Genomic DNA, 24514 nt, shown 5'->3' on the forward strand with positions numbered 1-24514 from the left:
AGTTATAATGCGACTTTTTGCAAAGAATTAAAAGTCACATCCTCGGAGATCTCACTGCTATAATCATGATATGAACAGTCACATAAAACTACAAGCTTGCTTTTATCAACTGACATAACTATTACTCATATAAAATAAAATAAAAAAATAAAAAAAACCCACACACCTATTACGTCGATATTTGATCTTGTAAAACTGGACTAATATTTGATCCTGCAAATTTGAGTACAAGTGACAAGCATATAACCAACTCAGCAATCCAGCCAGTCAATAGAATACATATATTATCAACTTCTCTCTCTTCCATAACAGGGTTCACCTGAGCTTGTGTCCTTTCTCTGTGTGAATAGGCATAATTTGTGTCACTTCAGAATTGGATTTCTAATAATTTAACTCTACTGAGCAAAACATGATAATGAGTTTAAAATTTACCAATAGGTCAAACTAAAGAGAGAAATAACCTTAAAATACTGTGACACAGAAGTCTCAAGCCTCGTTGGGAGTAATGGTTGTTTCTCTCTTTTTTTTTTTTTTTTTTTTTTTTTTCTTTTACAATTTGTTTTACATGGCACCGACACAGGTCTTATGGTGACAATGGGATGGGAAAGGTGGGAAGGAAGCGCCTGTAGCCTTTAAGGTACAGCCCCAGAATTTGCCTTGTGTGAAAATGAGAAACCACAGAACACCATCTTCAGGGTTGGTGACAGTGGGGTTCAAACCCGCTATCTCCCGGAAGCAAGCTCACAGCTGTGCGCCCCTAACTGCACAGCCAACTCACCTGGTGGTTGTCTCTTTTGGAAGCAGGCAAGATGTTGCATGATCAACTCAATGATTCTGACCACTGCTATTGTTAGTGGTTGCTTTTTGAATGAGATAGCTTCTCAGTTGTCTTCGTATATTTAAGCTCTTTCTCTTATTGTCTACTGTATTGACCCACTGTTGATTAGGTTGTCCATTCTAGATCTCTTTGTGATAACTTCCAATGTGTAACCTATCTTTGCAATCAAACCGACTTCTACTAACAGTACATGAGCAAAATAATGCAGATGGCTTTTGCATATTTTCTCCTGGATCTGTGCAATACCAGATTATTTTGCTATATGTTTATAGGAAACTCTGTCTCAGGTATGATGGTAGAGTTTCCATTTTGAGCTTACATAAGTGAATACAAATGCATCAACATAGTAGTTTTTATATGATCATTCTTTTATCACATTCTTTCAAAAATATAGGACAGAAAGTCAATAAAAGATCCTATGTAGCCTCATAGAAATTATTTCTTTTATGTACAGAGATGCTCTATTTTGAAACGGTGTTAATAATTTTCAGAGTAACATGTGAAATGGAATTTCTTTCATGGGAGGTATAGACCAGATTGTTATTACCTAAAGAAACCATGTTATTCTATTAACCTAGTCATGTTAATGACCTTCAAGTCTGGTCTTAGTTTGTGGTGTTCAAAGGTGACAATTACTCGTTATGAAGTTGTATGGTTCATATTTTTATGCCTAGAATGAAGCCTATCTCACAATGTTTAAGCCTCAAAACAAATTTTAACAGAGAAGTAGTACATGGTTATGATAGGTGCTTTTCCCCCTGTGGGTGGGGGCAGTAGAATAACATCCTCAGTATCCCCTGCCTGTCGTAAGAGGCAACTAAAAGGGGCCCAAGGGGCTTTTAACTTGTAAGCGTGGGTTGGCGACCACGGGGGCCCTTAGCTGAGTCCCAGCATTGGTTCCACTTACTTCTCCCAGGCTCCTCACTTTCATCTATCCTATATGACCTCCATTGGTCAACTCTTGTTCTTTTCCTTGTTCTCTTGTTCTTTCATTTTCACGCCCTTTGAGGTCCTTGTCTGTCTTTGGCCAATTCCTTCATTTTTTGAAGTGTCAGATCCCTTCCATTTTTTTTCTCTGTTTAGTGTTATATAGAGGATGGTTGCCCAGTTGTACTTCCCCTTAAAAAAATAATCACCATCACCACCACCAACTGATAGGTGCAATGGTCTTTATCCTTCTTTTTAGATTCAATGTGTGTAAATTCTATGTAACTTGTCATGCAAATCTACCAAAGAATTTGTAAAAAACCCAGAGTGTTTTGTTAATAAATCCCCAACTGTAACATTTTATAACATTTATTTATCCCCAATGCTATTTGTTTTCCTCATTTATAAAGCCAGCTGGGTATACGGTACATGTCATGTGTAAGTCGTTGTAAGCTTGCATTTGGGAGATGATGGGTTTAAACCCTAACATTAGCAGACCTGAAAATGGCTTTCCATAATTTTCTATTTTCACATCAAACTTTATTTACAGCCATAGCTGTTTCCTTCCCATTCCCATTTTTTACAATTCCATAAATGTGTTAGTGCAACATTAAACCACCAGAAAAATGTTTCCTCATTTACTTCCTCCTTCCTGTACTGTACTATCATGCCATTAGTAGCTCTAAGGATTTCATTGATCTTGCAATCCTCCTATTCTGCATTATGCAGGATTACCAATATACTCAGGAATTATATCATGTTTGCTTATAGGTGCTTTCAAATGCAGCCTTCGCTTTCCACCTGAATGTTATGCTCCAAAAACTGGCTAACATCTCACTCTATTTACACTGAAATGTTCATTAGTAAGTTTCTTTACTTTAAGATTTTTTTCACCTTTTAATAGTCTGGCTCCATGGCTAAATAGTTAGCATGCTGGCCTTTAGTCACAGGGGTCCTGGGTTCGATTCCCGGCAAAGTCGGAAATTTTAACCCCTGGCACGGGGACTGGGGGTATGTGTCGTCTTCATCATCACTTCATCTTGACCCGCAGGTCACCTACGAGCATCAAATCAAAAGACCTGCACCAGGCCTCTCCGGAAGCCATACGCCATTATTATTACCTTTTAATATATATTTTCTTTAAAGTTCACCTTTCACACATACTGAAAATATAATACACTACAAATTTATTCCCCTCTAACATTCAAATGCCAGAAACTCTAATGAGTATTACCCTTTCTACCATTCTTTATTAAATCTTTTGAGTTTACGGTTTGTGGGAGTGATATAAATGTCTTCAGTTTGAAGTTTTCATGCACAGGCACGTGCACACATTCAAAAAGAAGATGGGGGTGAATATAGTCGATCTTAACAATGTCTAGCAATTTGTTTCTCTCTCACCATACAGAATTCAATTAAGATGTAAATGATAAAAAATTCAGAAAAGGTCTCAGGGAAGAGAGAGAATAATCATTCAAAATCTTTAATGACTCCAAATCTGGTGTCATTCCACTGACAGGCAGTATTTCTATTATAGTTGTTGGGATTCTTATACTTTTACATGACCTACATTTCTGGTCTTAGGTCAACACCATATTTTATTCACATAACAGGCTGAGCAACCTTAAGCATTATAGGGCCTAACATTTTCCAAAGACAGGGAACATTCAGGGCAGCAGAACTGTCGGTTCATTAACACTGATATTGCTTTCATACTCATTAATGTAAATGTTATCAGATCTATATATCCACTCTATATGAACTAATTTCATATTGTGTAGTGTTTATATCAACTTCGCACTGCATAAACCCAAAACATTTTGTAATGTTTTGTTGAAAATTATTTGTCTCCACCATTTTAGTATATAACAAGGGCACCAACGGAATATTTCTTCAAGGTAAGGCAACTGAATGGGAGAGGCACTGTAGAAATATTTTGTCGTTTCATATATAAAGTATGTCAATTAAATAAATGCACATATTGTCACCTACTGCAAAGTTGAAGGTAGGCTGATTAACACATGATTGGTTTGAGAGGCTTCATATGAAAATCATTTTTATAGAGGAGGAATCTGCATAAATCAAAGGAGACTATGTGGTTAGAAAAGAATGACCATGGAAGACTAGAAAATAAAATCCTTGGCTCCCTAAACTGGGGTTAAAGAGGACATAATATGATCACAGGGGAGATAGAAAAATGGAAGAGATGAATCTAGTAAAAATAAGTACATTCAATGCTGGGCTCTTCTTGAGGACAAGCGATATCATCCCTGGCACATCACTCATATTCTTTAAGGAGGAAAATTTAAGTCCAGCCTAAGGGTCAGAAAAACAATAAAACAAAACAAAACAATAAATAAATAAATAAATAAATAAATAAATAAATAAATAAATAAATAAATAAATAAATAAATAAATAAATAAATAAATAAATAAATAAATAAATAAATAAATAAATAAATAAATAAATAAATAAATAAATAAATAAATAAATAAATAAATAAATAAATAAATAAATAAATAAATAAATAAATAAATAAATAAATAAATAAATAAATAAATAAATAAATAAATAAATAAATAAATAAATAAATAAATAAATAAATAAATAAATAAATAAATAAATAAATAAATAAATAAATAAATAAATAAATAAATAAATAAATAAATAAATAAATAAATAAATAAATAAATAAATAAATAAATAAATAAATAAATAAATAAATAAATAAATAAATAAATAAATAAATAAATAAATAAATAAATAAATAAATAAATAAATAAATAAATAAATAAATAAATAAATAAATAAATAAATAAATAAATAAATAAATAAATAAATAAATAAATAAATAAATAAATAAATAAATAAATAAATAAATAAATAAATAAATAAATAAATAAATAAATAAATAAATAAATAAATAAATAAATAAATAAATAAATAAATAAATAAATAAATAAATAAATAAATAAATAAATAAATAAATAAATAAATAAATAAATAAATAAATAAATAAATAAATAAATAAATAAATAAATAAATAAATAAATAAATAAATAAATAAATAAATAAATAAATAAATAAATAAATAAATAAATAAATAAATAAATAAATAAATAAATAAATAAATAAATAAATAAATAAATAAATAAATAAATAAAAATACTAGTATATTTCATGGGGGAATGATCCCTGTGGTCTTCACTAAAAACACCCATGTCGAAACTCAGAGTATGTTCAATTTTAGGAGCGAGGATGCTGATACCTATTGGTGGATTCAAACTCTGTGTGTGATATCACTGTCCACTTAAATCTGACAGTATTCATTAGGTGCAATGGCACTTGAATTTGCTAGTTTGAAATAATATGCAGTTATCCTAGCAGTTGAGTTAAATCCTCAGGAGAATAAAAGAAAATAATTTAAACACTGTAGTAGTAAACAATTTATAATATGATAAAATATAGCACTTTATGCAGATTTTGTTTAATCAGGAGTCCATATTCAGAAATACATAATTTCAGTGCTACAAGATAAAATAAATAATAACAGATGTTACCATAAATAACATCAAAAGATGATGTAGGCCTACAGCTTGAGGTTGCATGGAGGAGGTCCAGCAAATGGAAGTTTAAGAAAGAAAGAACATAGCTGCACGAGTGAGAGGCCAGACTTCATCTCGGCTCTAATGGTTAGTCAAATGCAAGGGTTTCTCCATATACTGTATTTTTGTACTTAGATAAGACACTGGAGATTACCTAATCTTGTTGTTTGATGTTTACTTTTGTTTATCAACAAAATTAATCATTCACACAACAAACACATAAGCAGAAAAACCAAAACAAACTATTATAAGTGTATAACGAATGCAGAAAGATGCCCAATGTTTTTGGTTAGTGGTATGACAGCAACTGCAGAAAGTATACACATGTAGGCAAGTTTCTAGCTGGCTGGTGCCATCTGTACCAATATTAATAATAACTGAAATAAAATATGTGGATAGTTGGCACACATAGGATAAGACATAATTAATTTTGACATCATAATGTCATATAGGCCTAATGATCACTCTACAGAGCAATATGTTTCTGGACATGGAATCCTGAATAAAACTCCATCTATCCAATTGATACAAAGCTAAACTGAATAAGCTGTATTACTGCCAATACATATTTCTCTTTCTATCTATGTATTTGTGCAACTAATTCACTTTCTCGCATTATAAAGCAAATTTTAAGAGTGTACTACAACATTTACCACTCTTACAATGATATTTTGTTTACAAAGAAAAAGACACAGTCAAATGGTCTATAAACAATCAATATAAAACCGACGTAGAAATGCCAGCATGTAACTTATCACAGCCATTACCTACCATTTTTATCCTGCGCTTCTTTGGTTTAGGCCACATCCTGCAGTTAAGACCGAAGTCATATGTCTATACTTTTTCTGTTTGCCATTAAGTAGTTAAAGCATCATTCACGAACCATACCAGATCACTAACTTCACCCTTCTGTAGTAAAAGTGATCACAATTTAACAAAGCATAACACAGCATTCATATTTTCTCAACTTCACTGTTTCCCCATCACCCAAGTGACTAGTATAATTCTGGCCACAAAATACCAAACACGCAATCAAATGCATTCTTCTTTGGAAGTCTGTAGTAAATGCTATGTTACAATTGGAGAATTTTCAGGATCTAAATTAGGATCAGTTAAATCAATGAGAGCTTCATCATCTCTTGTTGAAACAGTACCAGCTTGATTTTCGGAACTGTCTTTGTGACTGGTTTGAACCTCTTGCTCCTTTCCATGGTATCTGGCAGCTTCAGCAGATGCATCACTGGGAGACATACTGCTGTAGTAACTTGTTTGTCTGTCAACACCAAGTCGTGCGGGAGCACTCTTTGGACCTACATCCTCTGATGATGGAGGTTCTGGCACTAGAAGACGTGAGCTTTCTGTCACACTCCCAGGAGTGTACTGATACTTACCACGCCCACGGATATGTCGACTAAGTGAGTTCCCTAAAATAAAAGAAAATGCATATTTAAAGTATCATTGGAATAACGTAATAGTTGAATGAAAAACACGATAAATAAATTTCATAAAACATTACAAACTCAGGATAGATGGTCTATGATGACTAGTACAACTTTTTAGTCTTATTTCACATTATTATTAACAGATACATCACAATTAGGAAATATCTCGGTGGCACATGGTTAGTCTAATATCATTTAACTAAAAATCCTAGGAATATCAAAACAATCTTTTAATCCTTTTAGGACCAGACATATTTCAAGAAGACTGCACCTAAAAGACCCGCTATTTACCGGGTAGTGTGGTGGAAAAGATCCAGACATATTTTGAACATCTTCTTTCATAAATCCATAACATGGGTTGTAAATAAGTTTACAATTTTTTTTTTCCCCCTCAGAATTTTGAGAAACTAATATTTTATTCACATGATATGAAAAATAAAAGATATTTCACATAAAATAACTACTTTAAAACATGTTCTACATGTTCTGAAGATTTATTGTCAGTCTGTCTTTATTACAACGGCCAGCAATAACAATACACCATCAGCTGGTAAAGGTAAGAATGCTAAATGCTAAAGGAAAGACTATTTATGCTGTCATTTTCAGCGAAGTGTGATTAATACATAAATCACAAGATAAATGCTACAAAGCAAAACAAAGTAAAGCAAAGTAAAGTAAAGTCATCTCTATTCAGGGTAAGAAGGCCCTTGTAGAAGTGGAAAGTAAAGGTTTTCTCTCTCCATAACCTCAGCACTACATGGTTAGAGTGGTTAGCTTTATGGCCAGCCACTTTTGCCCTCAGAAATAAACCTGATCATATACGGTTTTGGATCGGTTGCCGGCATCGCTTGTTGCAATACACAGTTTTTGCTTCATCCAAAAGGCGACAGTAATAAGCTGCTTAACTTTCCTTTGTTCATTAAAAAAATCCATCAGCAAAATGGCCACAGAGTTCCAGAAAAAAGGTTGCAAGCACCTTTCCAGCAGATGGGCATGTTTTGGCCTTGACCGGACCTGCTTTGTCTCTTCGCCGCCACTCCATGCTTGCTTGCTTTGACTCTGGGGTGTAATGATGCACTCAAATTTCATCACACGATATGATGCAAGAAATCATCTCTTTCCCCCTCATAGCAACGCAGGAGTCTCTGACAAACTTCCTGGCATAAAGTGTTTTGTTCCTGGTTGAGGAGACGAGGAACCCTCCTGGCAGAAAATTTTCTGAAATGGAGTTCATCTCGAATATTGTTTTGAACATTTCCGTAACTTATTCCTACGGCTAAAACAATTTGCGAAACTTTTATTCACCGATCTTCACCAATAATGACACGACTGTCAACAATGTTGTCTGCACTGATGCTTGTTTGTGGTCTCCTTTCATGAGGTTTGTTGTCCACAGCTTCTCTTCCTGCCATAAATTCTTTAGCCCACTCATACACTCCAGTCTGCGATAGTGTTTCTTTCCCAAACTGTCCGCAGAGCTGTCTCAAAATTTTGGAAGATTTGGTGCTCTCTTTTTGCTAGAAATTTGATAATGATGCATTGCGCAACAGACGTGTGCACCTCTTGCTCACTCAATGTGTACTGAAGCAGCCCAGCTCTCCACAGTCGTTTGTGCGTGCAAAACACTTGTCCAGACACCCCCACCAACATCCTGGCAAAGCCCGTCTCAGAATTATTACTAGCAGCAGCGGTACATTCAGATTCCCGTTTATACTCGATCCACCTTTGTAGCTTACAACAACCCTATGAAAACCAAATTTTGTCGAATCTCCAGCTTTATGAATGGCCCACAGAAAGTATTCCTCCTATTCATTTCACTTTTATGACACATGAATATTATGTGGAGTCAAGAACAGTTTTAAGAAATAATTTTGATCAGGTAATTGCCATCTAAGTGACTTTAAAATATCATAATTTTATACCTGTTAATTCAAGTACAACAAAACTAAATGTGAAAATATTTTCTGGAGCTACACACTCATCACATGCAACCCACCTGTTGGTCATGATCGTTAAGGTGTCAACTCTAAAGGTCTGACAACATGTTTATTTTTTATTTTTTAAAAATTTTTTGCTAGTTGCTTTACGTCGCACCGACACAGATAGGTCTTATGGCGACGATGGGATAGGAAAGGCCTAGGAGTTGGAAGGAAGCGGCCGTGGCCTTAATTAAGATACAGCCCCAGCATTTGCCTGGTGTGAAAATGGGAAACAACGGAAAACCATCTTCAGGGCTGCCGACAGTGGGGCTCGAACCCACGGTCTCCCGGATGCAAGCTCACAGCCGCACGCCTCTATGCGCACGGCCAACTCGTCCGGTGACAACATGTTTAGCCAGTTTGAGTGCCATATGTTGAAAAAATATTTCCCCATGAGAATGTTGGCCGGCAGGGTAAGGGAGGTGGTGGTATACAATTTATAATCACTGGACTGTGTGCCAAAAGCCTGTATTCAATCCCAAAACTCACTTTAGTGCTCATATGGAATGAGGGGATATGATGCTGTTGATGGTGGTTCATCCTTTTCTTTCCAGGGTTTCCCAGACCTTTATTCTATTAACACTACCATATGCCATCTCTAGATGAAGGAATACCATCACCAGATCTTTTTGATATTCCCACTGTTTTTCCATTAGGAATCTTATGGTAAATATAGGGCCTATCGTTCACCTGCCCTGCTGAAATCCATACTGCTCTTCATATAAATTTCCTTCCACACTTCCTCTCATCCTAGATTCTGTTATTCCTTTCAATATTTTGACTACTTGTGACAACAGTGCAATATCTTGATAACTGTCACATACCTTCCTGTCACCTTTCTTAAATATTTAGCAGCCTATATAACCAAGTAGAACAATAGGTCCTGCTGCCTTTATCATTTCTACACATATTTCATCCATCCCTCATGCTTTTCCTGCTTTCATTTGTTTTACAGCCATTTCCACTCTGCCATTACAATATCACTCTCCATTTCTGGAGCATCCTGATTTACCACTACACTGCATCATTTCTCACATTCAGGAGTTTATCAAAATAATCTTTCCACCTATTCTTTATCTCCTCTGGTATGTTATTACATTTCCACTCTCTTCCTTCAGTTGTTTTGTGTAGATTTTTTATCAATCCATACAACAACCTTTTTCCACCATTTACATCCTTTTCCAACTCTTGTGTGAATCTCACCCAACATTTTTTCTGTTCCTCATTTACCACCTTTTTACAATTACTTTTAATTTCCTGATACTTAATCTTACTACCTTCTTTCATATCATTATTCCATTCTTGCAATTCTTTCTTCTTTTGCTTAACAACCTCCCTTGCCTTTTTATTTCACCAAGGTGGCTCCTTTTCTTTCGCTCTCGCTGATGCTCTGATGCAAAACTTCTCTGCACAGCTTACAAACGTATTTTTAAATTTGGTACATTATCTTCTACACTTTCTATTTCTGACATAGGGATGTGCTGTTTTAATTCCTCCTGAAATTTCTCCCGGGTTCTTATATCTTTTAATTTCCATACTTTTATTTTCTTCTGTTTTATTCCTTTTACTCTCACAATCTTACATATTCTCAATTTTTGTGGTCTCCATCAAACGCCTCACCTGGTAGTGCTATTACATCCATTAACAGTTTACGATTTGTTTTCTCCACCAAAAAATAATCAACAACTGTTTTTGTCCTCCTTTCACCCCAGTCATATCTAGTGACCTTTCTACTATTCTTCTTTCTAAACCGAGTGTTACCCACAATCATTCCATTTCTCTCACAAAAATCAATCAACTTATCTCCCTCACTGTTCTTTCTTCATATCCAAATGGACCAATCACTTCTTTCTGTAATTTCCAACCTACGCATCGAGGTCTTCCATGACTATCACTTCCACATCGGTGATTACTTCCTCGAGTTTCTCCAAGAATTCCTCTATATTTTCCTCAGTTTCCAGTTTGGGGTGTATAAACTTGGATGAAATCTTTCACTCCTTCTTCTGTCCTCAGCCGTACTCTGATTATGCTATCACTAACATAGTCTACCCTATCTACATTTTCAACTAGGATTTTGTTAACAGTCACTCCTACTCAACTCTTTGCCTCACCTCAGTACAGAGAGTATCCCCTACTCATCCTCTTCACTTCCTTTCCCTTCCACTTCATCTCACTCAGTCCCATCATTGCAACATTCTCCCTCTCCATAAAATCAATCAACTCTTCTGATTTTCCTGTCATGGTCATGCCATTTATTATTCCCACCTTCATAATATTAAATGCTGGTTGCCCACTTATCACAGCTACCCCAGCACAAGAACTGCGCGTTGCTTTTAGCGACCTGCTACCTTATCATATATCACGTAATTCATTTTATCTCATTAAATATTGATGTCAGAAAGGGCATCCGATCATAAAAACTTGCTTCATACCTGACCCTGTGGAGAAACGAGACAAGGGTTGGACATACATATACACTCATTACAAATAACTGTTACAAGATCACCAGACATGAAAGGATACACTACATTTGCCTTTATGTTTTCTGGAACAGGTGACACTGCCACAGAATTATTTAATAATAATGTTATTATATTTATGTCCCACTAACTACTTTTGATGGTTTTTTGGAAATGCCGAGGTGCCAGAATTTTGTCCCACAGGAGTTTTTTTACATACCAGTAAATCTACAGACACGAGGCTGAGCCAGGATTGAACCTGCCAAGTTGGGGTCAGAAGTCCAGTGCCTCAACCGTCTGAGCCACTCAGCCTGGCACAGAATTATTAGGCAAGACAATCGGCTATGTGGGAAATGATACAAAAAGGAGTGTGATTGTAGCAGGTGATCTAATTTACCCAATGTTCACTGGGAAGGTAATGTGAATGAGAGAAAGCACGACCAACAAATGGTACACAAGTTAATCTGGGAAGGACAGTTGAATCAGAAAGTGATGGAATCAACTAGAGGAAATAATATTCCAGACATGGCACTGATAAAACAAGATGAGCTCTACAGAGAAACTGAAGTGATCCATGATATAAGTGATAACGGAAAATGGAAAATAATGGAAAATAAACATGAGAGAAGGGAAGATTGTACAAGTACGAATATTAGTGCCATATGGTTGACAATACAGGCATGAGGGAGTTTTATAAAAGTTATTATAATCAATGCGAAATGTTAAATAAAACTGTAAATAGACTATAGGATGGATTTAAATCAACAGTTGATGAGTGTGGAGACAAGTATGTACCTTTAAAGGTGGTAAGGAATGGTTAAGATTTGTTGTTGTTGTTGTTGTTTGAGTCATCAGTCAATAGACTGGTTTGATGCAGCCTCCATGCCACCCTATCCTGTGCTATTTCCTTTTCTATGTAAATACTACATCCTACATCTGTTCTATAATCTGCCTGACATATTCATTCCTTGGTCTACCCCAACCATTCTTACCACCTACAGTTCCCCTCAAAACCTACTGAACAACTCCTGGGTGTCTTAAAATGTGCCCTACCCTATCATTCTATCTCTTTTTCTCGTCAAATTTTGCCAAATCAACCACCTCTCGCAAATTCGATTCAGTATCTATATTCGTGATTCGATCTACCCATCTCATATTTTTCTGTAACACCACATTTCAAAAGCTTCCATTCTCTTTCTTTCTGAGATAGTTATCAACCATATTTCACTTCCATACAATGCCACCCTCCAGACGAAAGTCTTTAAAAACATCTTCCTAATTCCTATATAAGTGTTCGAAGTGAGCAAATTTCTTTTCCTTTCTTTTCTTGCTTGTGCTAGTACGCATTTTGTCCTCCTTACTTCTGCCATCGTTAGTTATTTAAGTATCTAAGTAACAATATTCATCTACTTCCTTTAAGACTTCATTTCCTAATCAAATATTTCCTGTATTACCTGACTTTATTCGACTACACTCCATTACTTTTGTTGTGGACTTATTTGTCTTCATCTTGTAATCCTTCCCCAAGACTCTGTCCATACCATTCAGTGATTTCTCCAGATCTTCTGCAGTCTCAGATAAAATACAATATCATCGGCAAATTCAGGGCTTTGATTCTCTCTCCTTGGATTGTGATTCTCTTTCCAAATTCCTCTTTGATTTCCTTTACTGCCTGTTCTATATAAACAATGAAAAGGAGCAGAGGAGGGCAAACTATAGTCTTGCCTCGCTCCTTTCTTGATTGCTACTTCTTTTCAAAGCCTCCAATTTTCATCACTGCAGACTGATTCCTAATTGCCATGCGTTGTATGTATACCGGTATTATTTATTTATCTATCTATCTATTTATTTAAATATTTGATTTGGACTATTTTAATTCTTTTGATGTACATACACAAGTATTACATGCCCCTTACACTTATATCAAATACAATTTAGTTATAAATTATTTTCTTGAGTAATACAAATATCGGCATTAAAAATTCTTCGCGTAATGGTTGCACCCGACAAACTTCTTAAAAATTTTTCTATAAAAAGTGCGATGATTATCCAGTGAAATACAGTACCTTGAATCGAGTAGGCCTAGGGTTATATCAGTCGCCCTGACAAAAAATACTGCAATGTATTCTAAACATCAGCAAACTGTACATAAAGTACAGAAAACAACAACACAAGTGAGGACGCCAGGAACAAAAATTGTATGAAGATCAGGAGAGAGGGTGAACACTTGTTTGTCACACATGGGAAACTAGTATTGGTGACTAATGATCATGATGATAATGAGTTTGAAGACTGCTTTTCTACATAAAGCCTATAAAGGTTTTCCATTAACTTACCTTTAAATTAAGAGTGCAGGGGTACTGGGAAAGAGATGCAGATAGGTAACGAATCCATGAATCCACAACAACAATATTCACAAGTTTTGATGCTCTGTTTTCTCTTCTAGATGTCATACAAATAATTATATCAAGAGAATATAAATAACAGCTTACCTACAACTTCCAGATGTTCTTTAATGTCTCGTTGTACATCTGAAATATCCCACATGGCCAGAAATGCGGAACAACATGTCTGCTGTTCAGCATGCACATTCACGTAAGGTTTATACGAGAAACTATAGTGGTGAGCTACAGCAGCCAAGAACATTTCTATGCAGATCAGGAAATCCTAATGTGCACGAAGAAAAGAATAATTTTAGATAATGCACAACAACATGGAACATCTTACAAAATACACTAATCATACTCTGATATCAATTGGCGAGTCTATTCTATGAATTCTAGTCCTATATGCTTTGCGAAGTCAAGGTTGTTTCAAAGCAAAACATTCTAGTCCTATACACTTAAGTAGTTTTTAAACAGAATATTCTTGTAAATGATTTCTAGTTTTTCAGTCCTTGATTACTTGGTTCAGTATACTGAGGTATGTCAAGCTATTTGGAAGTTCGAGAGAAATAAAAATACCAACAACTTATACAAAAAGCTACAGATGTGTGAAAAAATATATTCAACACTGTCATATATCAGTAAATAAGTGGAGACAATACATCGTTCATCTTTAATAAAAGACATATAACACTGTAAGAAAACTTCATATTTTAGGCCATAGAAGCAGTGGCCTACAGCAATCATAACTAGTTTTATGTAGTTCAAATGGCACTACAAATCAATTATACCACTTTAAATAATAATTGTACCAGTAATTGGATATTTAGGAAAAAAACTAATGAATATTTATTTTTGCTATTCGTTTTACATTGCACCAATGCAGACAAGTCTTATGGTGATGATTGGATGGGGCAGGCTAGAACAGGGAAGGAAGCAACCATGGCCTTAATTAAGGTACAGCCACAGCATTTGCCTGGTGTGAAAATGGGAAAACAACTGCCAGAGTGGGGTTTGAACTTAAAATCTACCAAATGCAAGCTCCCAGCTACGTGACCAAAACCACGTAGCTAACTTGTTCAGTGATGAATATGTTTGTGTACAGATAATGACATATAAAGCATTCTAAGTTGTATGATCCTCATTTCAGCCTCTTTCTTTTTGGACATAAACACCTTTTAAAGCAATAGTTGCCTTACTATTATTATTATTATTATTATTATTATTATTATTATTATTATTTATTTTAGCTAGTGGCTTAACGTCGCACCAACACAGATAGGTCTTAAGGCGACGATGGGATAGGAAAGACCTAGGAGTTGGAAGGAAGCGGCCGTGGTCTTAATTAAGGTACAGCCTGGTGCGAAAATGGGAAACCATGGAAAACCATCTTCAGGCCTGCCGACAGGGGGATTCGAACCCACTATCTCCCAGATGCAAGCTCACAGCCGCCCACCACTGTATACCGTACATTATTTTCATGAAATTATAACCCAATATCTTCATATCAATGCATTAACTTTCCTTTTGTAAGAAACATTACAGCTCTAAATTTTCAAATTTAAGGCTGCTTACATTTAAATATACTATTCTAAGCGGACTACCAAACACAATATAATTAGAGCGCTTTATAACTGTGAAAATATGTGAGTAAAAAAGTAAAACAACGAACAGGATTAGGTCTGTTGATGCAGAACACAGGGAGTCAACACACACAGACTGTTATTTCAATAAGGACTAAAGCATCACCCTAAACAGAGCTGGCAATGGTTAGGATAATATTTGAATTCACTAAAACGTTGGCTAACTGTGTTTTGGGCCTTTTGAGAGAATTAGTTTTTCCTTCTCGTTGAAATTAGTCTTGGAAAGATTGATTACTGGAGTATGAAAATGTCCAATGAAATCATTATTAGGAATCTGATCGGTTTTTAGAAAGGGTTTTGCTTGATGCTAATTCCTTCTTTAGCACTTCAAGCTTTATCTCCAATGTTAAATGTTTGATAGAAAGCAAGCTATTTAGTTTATTTTGAACCAAGTCCTGAAAAAGGTTCCATTGGGCTTTCATAAGCAAAGCAGCAGCCTTGAGGTGAGTCTCATACAACTGCTGATTCAAGAAAGTTTTTTTCTTATTGCACCGCGAGGTACAGCTCAACTCCGCACATTCAAAAGAAGTGCCTTAATGAACTGTATCTATCCAACAAAACGTGAAACTGCTACTACATAAAGTTGGGACATTAATCTGAAGATGTCACTACTGCAAAATTAAGAAGTTTGTCATTTCTAAGTTTCCTAAACTGATTGGATTTATTTTGGTTGTGTTTTGCTGTACATCAAAAAGTTTGGACATTTCTCACTAGAAGTCATTACCAAAAACTGTGGTCATGCACTCTGGTGCAAGGTAAAAGAAGTTATTGAAAGAAATTTTATGTTTATGGATTTTCTCAAGTAAATTAACTTTCATTTCTTTTGTATATATTTCAAAGTTTGCAACATTTCTTTCTCATTCTGCCAGTTTTGAATCTGGCCAATAAGAATTTTCTGTAATTATTTTTCAGCCTATCACAGGCTTCTTGTTGCTTTTTGGGTGTAACTTTTGAATTTGCCAATAAAATTGAGTGGGTGTGTCCTGATTAGTCCAGAATCCTCTCGAACAATCCCCTCGGGTATATAAGCTGAGGCTTTTCTGGCTACATGGCCTCAATGATTGTCGTCTTTCTGAGTGTGTGTGTGTTAAGGCAGGCAGGCAGAACAACAGCCAGGTAATGGACACCAATATTCTATCTTTCTAGCTGTCTCCGCAAACTTATCCAAGGGGAAGGTTCGAATTTCTAACTATGTAAACAACCTTTTCTAAAATGTAAATTTTCGTTTGGCTAATGTAAAATTTCATAAAGTCTTTAACTGTAAATTGGGGATAGAGAGTGCATTACCCTCTCGAGTTCTCCTTCAACTTGGTTCGAGGTGACTACGATTTTGTAACTGTTTCTCTTTCCTGTAATTAACCTTCATTCAAGTCACCTCAGTAGATTGGGATTAGCCCCTGTATCACTGGGCCGAGAGCCCCGTTAGGATTTTATTCTTCATCATCTAGGAGTGCAAGTATACGCCTCCATTCATTTTGTGTTCGGGCCATTAATTTAACTTGTTATTCTTTTTCCACGAAGGCCCAGTAGGTTGGGTACTAGATACCCCTGTGTACTAACTTTTGTTAATTATAAGGGTTTGTGTAAGTTTACCCTATGCGAGCTGTAAGAGATTAGTTAAAGTTGGAGAGCATGTAAGCTCTTTTCTGTGTTTTCTAAATTCAACTGCATATTGAGGTGCACCTCTGGAAGGCTGTAAAGTTGTTGGAGCAAAGTGCTCTTAAATTGGAATATTCTGATTCTTGTTTAAACATTGAGATTGTGCAAAATTTTGTAAACTGGATCCAGTATCTCAGAATTTGTAAACTAAGGGCTTGAAGCCCCAAATCTATAAAATTCCCTAATCTTGGGTTTTCCAATTATTTTTTCAAGATTGCTATTTGTACCTGTCACTTTATTATTTCACCAAGTAAAAAGTTTGTTAAGTTTGAGATTCTAAAAGAAATATAACCTATGTTAAAGTTTTAAATTAATTTTTGATATCGTAGTTGGACCCATTCCACCCAGCACCTTCTTTCACCTATTTCTGCACCACAGATATCTCCGTGACACTTATAAAGAAATTTTAATTCATTTTTTAACCAAAGTTTTTTGATTTTTGTTGAGCCCTATGCTGATGGGGAAAACATGAGCCAGTATATGGGTTTAAGAATCAATGTAGGGAAATTAGGCAAAGATATAAAGTTCATTAAGCATTGTATTGTACAAAATTTGAAACCTATTTTAAAAAAAAGTGTTTTTAAAAAGAATCATGTCAAAATAATTTTTTTCTATTTGTTTTACGTCGCACCAACACAGATAGGTCTTATGGCGACAATGGGATAGGAAAGGCCTAGGAGTGGGAAGGAAGCGGCCGTGGCCTTAATTAACGTACAGCCCCAGCATTTGCCTGGTGTGAAAATGGGAAACCACGGAAAACCATCTTCAGGGCTGCTGACAGTGGGGTTCGAACCCACTATCTCCCGGATGCAAGCTCACAGCTGTACGACCCTAACCGCACGGCCAACTCGCCCTGTGTATGTGTTTCTTGGATGGCTATAACATCAACATCTTCTATCAGCCAAACAAGATATTCGCTCTTTAGTGAGATAGTCATTCAAAATTGATGTGACAAATTCTTAGGTTCTTTCCCACATCTACTGTCATGTAGTCCAGAGAAGGAATATGTGCTGTTCAAGCTTGCATTCTTATTAGCTGTGTTACAACATTTAGTGAAAGAAACAGCTAGTACTTCCCATTGCCTCAGGAATATCCAATTGAGCTCTACAGCTGATTATAACCAAACATTTATTTGCAATCTTTGGGTAGACTCCTTTCTTGTCCCCTTGTTTCAATTGAACAACCCGAGTTTCTTTCATTGGTCGGCTAGTGAGCAAGAGGGGCCTGCAGTTGACTCATCACTTCCACCTCTGCCGCATAGCAACAAGCAAGGCAATTTCTCAGTTGTGCTCCGTGCTTAGAACGTTTAACAAGTGTCAATCTATTGCTCCAACTGTTCTCGATATAAAGAATTAGTTCAGGTATAAATCTAATATCTTCTCTGTACGTGTATACAGTATACAGGAAAGGGTATTTAGATATGACAGTTATGTAAAATCAAAGTCTTACACAGAAGTCGTCAGATGATTCATAACACAAGTTCTATGTGTACGCCTTAAACATAGACATACTGTGCGGAAACTTGTACATAAATTGAGAGGAACAGGTTATTTTATTTTTATTTATTTATCCAAGTCTGAAATCACTACAATATATTTACAACTACTCTATTTACACTTTGTTTTCCCAGTATTCAACTGTCGAGATGGCACATTCATTGGCTTCCACCAAATCCTTCATATTACATGGTTTAGGCAGATTTCTACTGTGCCATTCCACTATTCAGGCAATCAAGCTCAACTGAATTAAGACAAATGTGATTACTAGTAATGAAGGTAGACACAATGATTAAATTATATAAAATATTAAGGAATTTTGAGTAACGCAAAGTCATAATGAATAAAATTGCAATGGCAGCGACCAAGACAAAATAGATATTGGAATTGTTAAGATCAACACTGTTTAAAATTACAAATGAAAGACTAACTCAAGTGACCAGACGTGTTCCGATGAATAAGCTGTAAAAATCGTGTCAAATTATTAAAATGAGAGAAGAAATTAAGAAAAGAAAGCTACTCACAGCATATAAATAAGCAGACAGTAGAAGAAGATATAAAAGATTAATCAAATACATGTGAAATAATAAAATACGCAACTTATAAATTGATTCGCAGCAGCATATGGAAAGTGCAATGACAAGGCCATGACTACAAGAAAGAATGTTCAATATATCGAAATACAAATGATTAATGACTGGTAAAGCCATTCTTCACGAGAATAAATTGAAAATATTTGCAGACATATTGGAGATCTAATAGAGACACTGATATATGAAGCAATATTAAGCAGAATCAAGTAGATAAATCATGTTAGAAGGCTTTGAAACTGTTATTATGTCACAGCTGATTTCATCACTGTATTTTGTATTCTCAATCGAGTTTTTGAAGGAAACCATGGCTTGCTAAGAAGACTGGGATGCGATTATCTGGATGACTCTGAGCTGGACCGATATGGCAGAGATGACCCCTGGTTCCCGATGACCGGCCAAGCAGAATGACCAGAATCCAGAGCTGTAGAGGATGACCAAATGATAATCATTCCGGAAAGTGATGGAAAAAGATAAGTTTTTCTAACAACATGTATATCAATAAGTAGTAACAGGGTTAGGATGTCTGTAATTAAAGCCTACATTGGTGTTTAGAGTCTTCAAAATGACTTAAATTTGAAATGTTTATAAGAGGGATAATTTTAGGATCTTCGATACACAATTCCAAGTGATACTATGTTACCATAATAAATTAGGATATGCATTAAATATGAATACAATGGCAGATTGAAGACATGTTAATATTATTTCAGAAGATATTGATCTGATACTATGAATATTTGGAAACAAGGTTATTTGAGTGTCAGATAAGATATATAGTTGGTATATATGAAAGAATATAAAGTGATATCAGGTAAAATGAGGTATGATGAAGACATAACGATGTTGTATGTTGAGAATGAAGAATGTATTGAAGGAATATGTAATGCTACAATGAAATATGAGATATAATTGATTTATTTGAAGAGTAAGGAAAGGAATATTGATGCACAGTAGGATCATATATGTTTATTATGCAGTAACAGTGTAATGTCTGAGAATCCATATCCTATGTTAATGGTGACGTGGTTATACATACATGGATTGTAGATCAAGATCATCAAAAGGAATTCTTTTAAGATTGATTGGTTATGCACGTGGATATTTTAACTTAATATTTCTATTTTGAAATCCAATTTCTCCCAATTAATGATGGCATAACGGAGACTAACATGGATAATTATTATCATAGTGTGTGATAAATATAACTGAGAGTAGATATTACATAGTGTCTTCAAAAATGATTTTCTCTAGGCAAGATACTTGGAATAATTCACATATTAAGTCATTTGTTGATATATTTGGTCACATTTGAGAATCTTATTACCTTGTTATACATAACCAATGTTGATTTACGTTAAAATGAATTACCTTATTTACGTGAACAATCCCCCCTAACTTTAGGAAGGCTGATTTTGAAAGGAAAAAAAAAAAAAAAAAAATATATAAATGCCACCATTGACGCAAATAAAACCCGCACCCCAATTTCATGCCTCAATTTAAAAAAAAATGTGGGTATTATTTGTGTAAATACGGTAATATAAAATATGATGATGGTTAATAATAACAATAATAATAATTCTTATAACTTGAACAGAAGCAGATTTGTGCTGTCGAGTGAGAAACTTATGTTTTCCAGAAGCTTATATTGAAATGCTACAAAACCAAAATAATCATGTGTTCACAAAACTTGTCTTAAGCAAAGTTAATGAAAACTAATGTATAGAACAGGGCCTCTCAAACGCCCAAAATCTCACGCGTGCAGATCGAGGCGCAAGAGCTCCGTGCACTGTGCATCGGTGTCGCTCTGCATGGCTCAAATCAACGCTTCGTCTCTGGGCTACCCGGCTAAGCTCGGCTCTACTCGGCTCAACTCAGCTCGGATTTGAGCACTACGGCGCAAGTGGGGCAGAGGGAGACAGGCGGAGCGAGCGAGACAGGCATGAGGAAAGAGAAAGTAAGCGCTATTGCTCCAAATCGAGGAGTGGGGGGTCTGCACTCTGGTCAACCAAGCCAAGTCGTCTTTTGCACCGTGCACAGTGCATGCAGCACGCGCATGCACCCTGAGAGGCCCTGGTATAGAACGATCCTTCTGATTGATATAACTAAGAATTTCCCATGTCAAGATGCAATTTATTATTTTTCTTTATGAATATTTCATTGAATATAATTAATAACCCATTTCAATTGTGATGTATGAACCTAAAAGCATGATTGATGCAGATAATAAATATGAGCATAGATGATCATTACATATCAGAATGAACATTAATTAAATTCTAAACTTATTTTCACATTTTATTTTTCGCATCTACCTAATTATTATTTTCTTCAATAAATGAATTCATTAAGGTTAATATGATGTGTTATTGATGTTTTCCATTGTAACAAAGGTCAACTTAGATTTAAGCTGTAGATTTATCCACTTTCTTGCAATTTCATGATACGTCAGATGGAGACATCCATCAATTCTGATGATAGATAGATCTATATAGCATATCAGCATTGTTTGAATCCCACGATAAAAAATATTTATCAAGATAGAAATAATGAACCCTGAGATCTAGTCAGGATATCTTTACATCACCTATCCTGGACATGGGAAGGGCGTACTACAAATGAGAACGTGGCCATGATCTTGCTTTTCACCACACTCACACAAATCTTAGCGGCCTGATACACCGGGGTGCAAGGTCACATATTGGATGCGTTAGTGACATCTGTTGGCTTTTTCTGCAAACATTTCTACTTGAAATCTGTTCTTGGTGTCTCAAAGCATCACCAGAGTGCTCTGGTATGCTTCTTTGGCAAAGAGAATTGATTAAAATATCGACTGAGAAATCGGTATTCTGTTGTTGACAAGATGGCTGAGAAGGAAGTTGTTTGCTCACGCGATATGCTCAGTAATAGCGAAATTCAAAGCTCACTTGATGTTTTAGGCTCTGATTTCAGCAGTGATAGTGAGGAAGAAGTTATTAGTGATCCTGTGCATGAATGCACACGAAATGTCATCAGAGTTCTTCCGCGTAGTAATATTATACGATATGGAATGCCGATAGGACTTTCTCCCGCCCCTCAAGATCCGATTACGACTGCCGGATTTGAACCTACAATATTGGTACCTGGATGTGAACACTTAACCACTGATTCTCAGACTGAATCTTAATAATCATAATAATAATATACCAAGTGAGACATACGGCTGCAAGTTTGTATTCGGGAGATGGTAGGTTCGAATCTCATCATTCTCTGCCTCGTGAATGGTTTCCCATTATTTCTTTATTCCCAAATCAGACAAATGTTAGGCTCGTGTCATATAATTAAGGCCATACCACACACTAAAAAACTTCTGAGGTAAGATAAGTTAATGTAAAATTTAAGTTTTCAAAGGGATTTTTTAATGTGTTATATTTATGTATTGTTCTGTTCTTTGTGTCATGAGCAATAGCGTGGAATTTCTCAATAATATAAAACAGGTCCCGTGATAATACGTGCAGTCGATCACCCACTATACTGTTTTAACCGAAAGCTTGCAACACCAAAGTTGCATACTAAAATGTTGGCAGATTCCTAGAAATGTCAGCGCAGAAGGCGGGTGGGTGCATATGAGTTAAACATCCTCCAATGTCTATATTGAAGATGATGTCCTGCAGCTAGCTTCTCTTTCACTTCCCATAATCCTACAGGCGACTTCCTTTTCCAGAGTTCCTTTCACCGAGATTCGGTTGATGATGGGATTGATGTTGTTGTTTGTAGGAAGCACTTCCTTGATTTCAATCTTGATGGGTGGGCGTGAAGTTCAAACATAGGGTGTCTTGAATCTATTTCTTGCTTCTTCTTCTCAATCTCTGCTGCAACTTGTCTCCTAACATCTGGAGGTGTTACTCCCATAAGTGGAAAGATCTTATTAACAGGAGTTGGTCGTAAGCAGCCTGTAACAATGTGACCTGTCTCGTGGAGGGCAACATCATTTGTATGAGCGGAATTCCTCCAAACTAGAACAGCATACTCTGCAGCAGAGAAACACAGGGCAAGGGCAGATGTACGGAGGACGTTAGGTTGCATTCCCCATGTTGTGTGTGTGAGTTTGCAAATGAGATTATTCCTGCTGCATACCTTCTGCTCAGTATCTATACAGTGCTGTTTATAAGTTAGGGCATGGTCCAACTGTACCCTTAGATATCTGGGTTGATCACAATGGTTTAATTTGTGTCCCTTCCAGGTTACGTTCAACTCCTTTCTTGCTTCTTTGTTGTGCAGATGGAATGCACATACCTGAGTATTCTCGGGATTGGGTTTCAGGTGATTCTTATCATAGTAGACAGCTAGTTCTTCAAGAGCCGATGTCAGTTTTAATTCTACTTCTTCAAATGTCAGCAGCAACAGCTGTCATCTCCACAGATGAAAGCCCTAGTTCCAGTGTGAAGTGGCTGATCGTTGGTATAGATGTTATATAATATTGGTGCCAACACACTTCCTTGGGGGAGGCCATTCTTTTGACATCTTCATCGGCTTTTCTTGTCCTTGAGAGTGACAAAAAAATGTCTGTTCTGGAGCAGGCATTGAATAAACTGTGTCAGTCGAGAGTCTCTGGTTATTGAATACAGCTTCCGTGTCATTCTCTTATGATTCACCATATCATAAGAAGCCGTGAGATCAATAAAAGCAACTCCTGTTATTTGTTTCCTCTCATAAATCTCATAACTCCTCCATATGAGTATGCAGTATACAGGAAAGGGTATTAGGTAAAAAAAAAAAAAAAAAAAGTGTGCTTAATGAGGAGAAAGTAAACTAAATTGCAGAAATATCAGAACATACACCCACAAAATCCCTACCATGACTTGGACAAGAAATCAGGATTTCGAAGAACACAGCATGGCAAGCTACAAAAATGTTCAAAATGAAACCATACAAACCATACAAGGTAACTGTAAGAGGTAGCAGGTATGGACACTCTTCGGAGCCAATCCTGCCCAGGGAGTGGCACCCCTGCCTATGTGAGTCCCAGAGCACACTGACCTGATGTGTAGCATCTGGTAAGGGTCCCAGCTCAGGGTTACGAGCTAAGACCTCAACGGAACCTAGAGCGGAGAAAATGGACTTCGGAACCGTGGAAAATGTGGAAGAGGCAGCCCAGTACTCGGGGAATAGTATGAGTACACTACAGTATTCATTATCAGCATTTGTTTTCCCTTTTAGGGGTAGCTGCAAGGGCGTCTGTTCCCCATGTAAGGGGCGGCCTGAATAATTGCTGGCAGTAGCTCTAAAATGCCTTTGGGAGTGGTGACCCCATTGTAACAATAGCCTAAAATGAGTGATGGTAATTATCAGCCTTCTGAAAAGGTTTGGCATACCCTGCAAGTGACACGCAGTTCTTGTGCTGGGGTAGCTGTGATAAGTAGGCAACCAGCAACCAATAGTACGAAGGTAAGAATAATTAATGTTATGAACCTGACAGGAAAGTCAGAAGAACTTTTTTTTCTGCTATTTG

The 24514-nt window shown here is 36.0% G+C and overlaps 1 protein-coding gene across 2 annotated transcripts in view; it reads right to left on the reverse strand.

The window, feature by feature from the left end:
• Nucleotides 1-24514, reverse strand: part of LOC136866308 (transmembrane protein 184C) — a 96180-nt gene that overhangs the window by 38838 nt on the left and 32828 nt on the right. The window contains exons 7-8 of one of the 2 annotated variants that reach the window (XR_010859529.2): nucleotides 13744-13918; nucleotides 6143-6795 (exon numbers count right to left, since the gene is read on the reverse strand). Coding sequence is in view for 1 of the 2 variants with exons in the window: in XM_067143152.2 (XP_066999253.2) it covers nucleotides 6440-6795; nucleotides 13744-13918 (531 nt within the window). In the remaining variant the exon portion in view is untranslated. Of the gene's footprint in view, nucleotides 1-4943; nucleotides 6796-13743; nucleotides 13919-24514 lie in introns of those variants that run through there. The other variant, XM_067143152.2, reaches the window with a different exon arrangement.

This window comes from Anabrus simplex, chromosome 3 (assembly GCF_040414725.1).
Source record: "Anabrus simplex isolate iqAnaSimp1 chromosome 3, ASM4041472v1, whole genome shotgun sequence".
Lineage (NCBI taxonomy): Eukaryota > Metazoa > Arthropoda > Insecta > Orthoptera > Tettigoniidae > Anabrus > Anabrus simplex.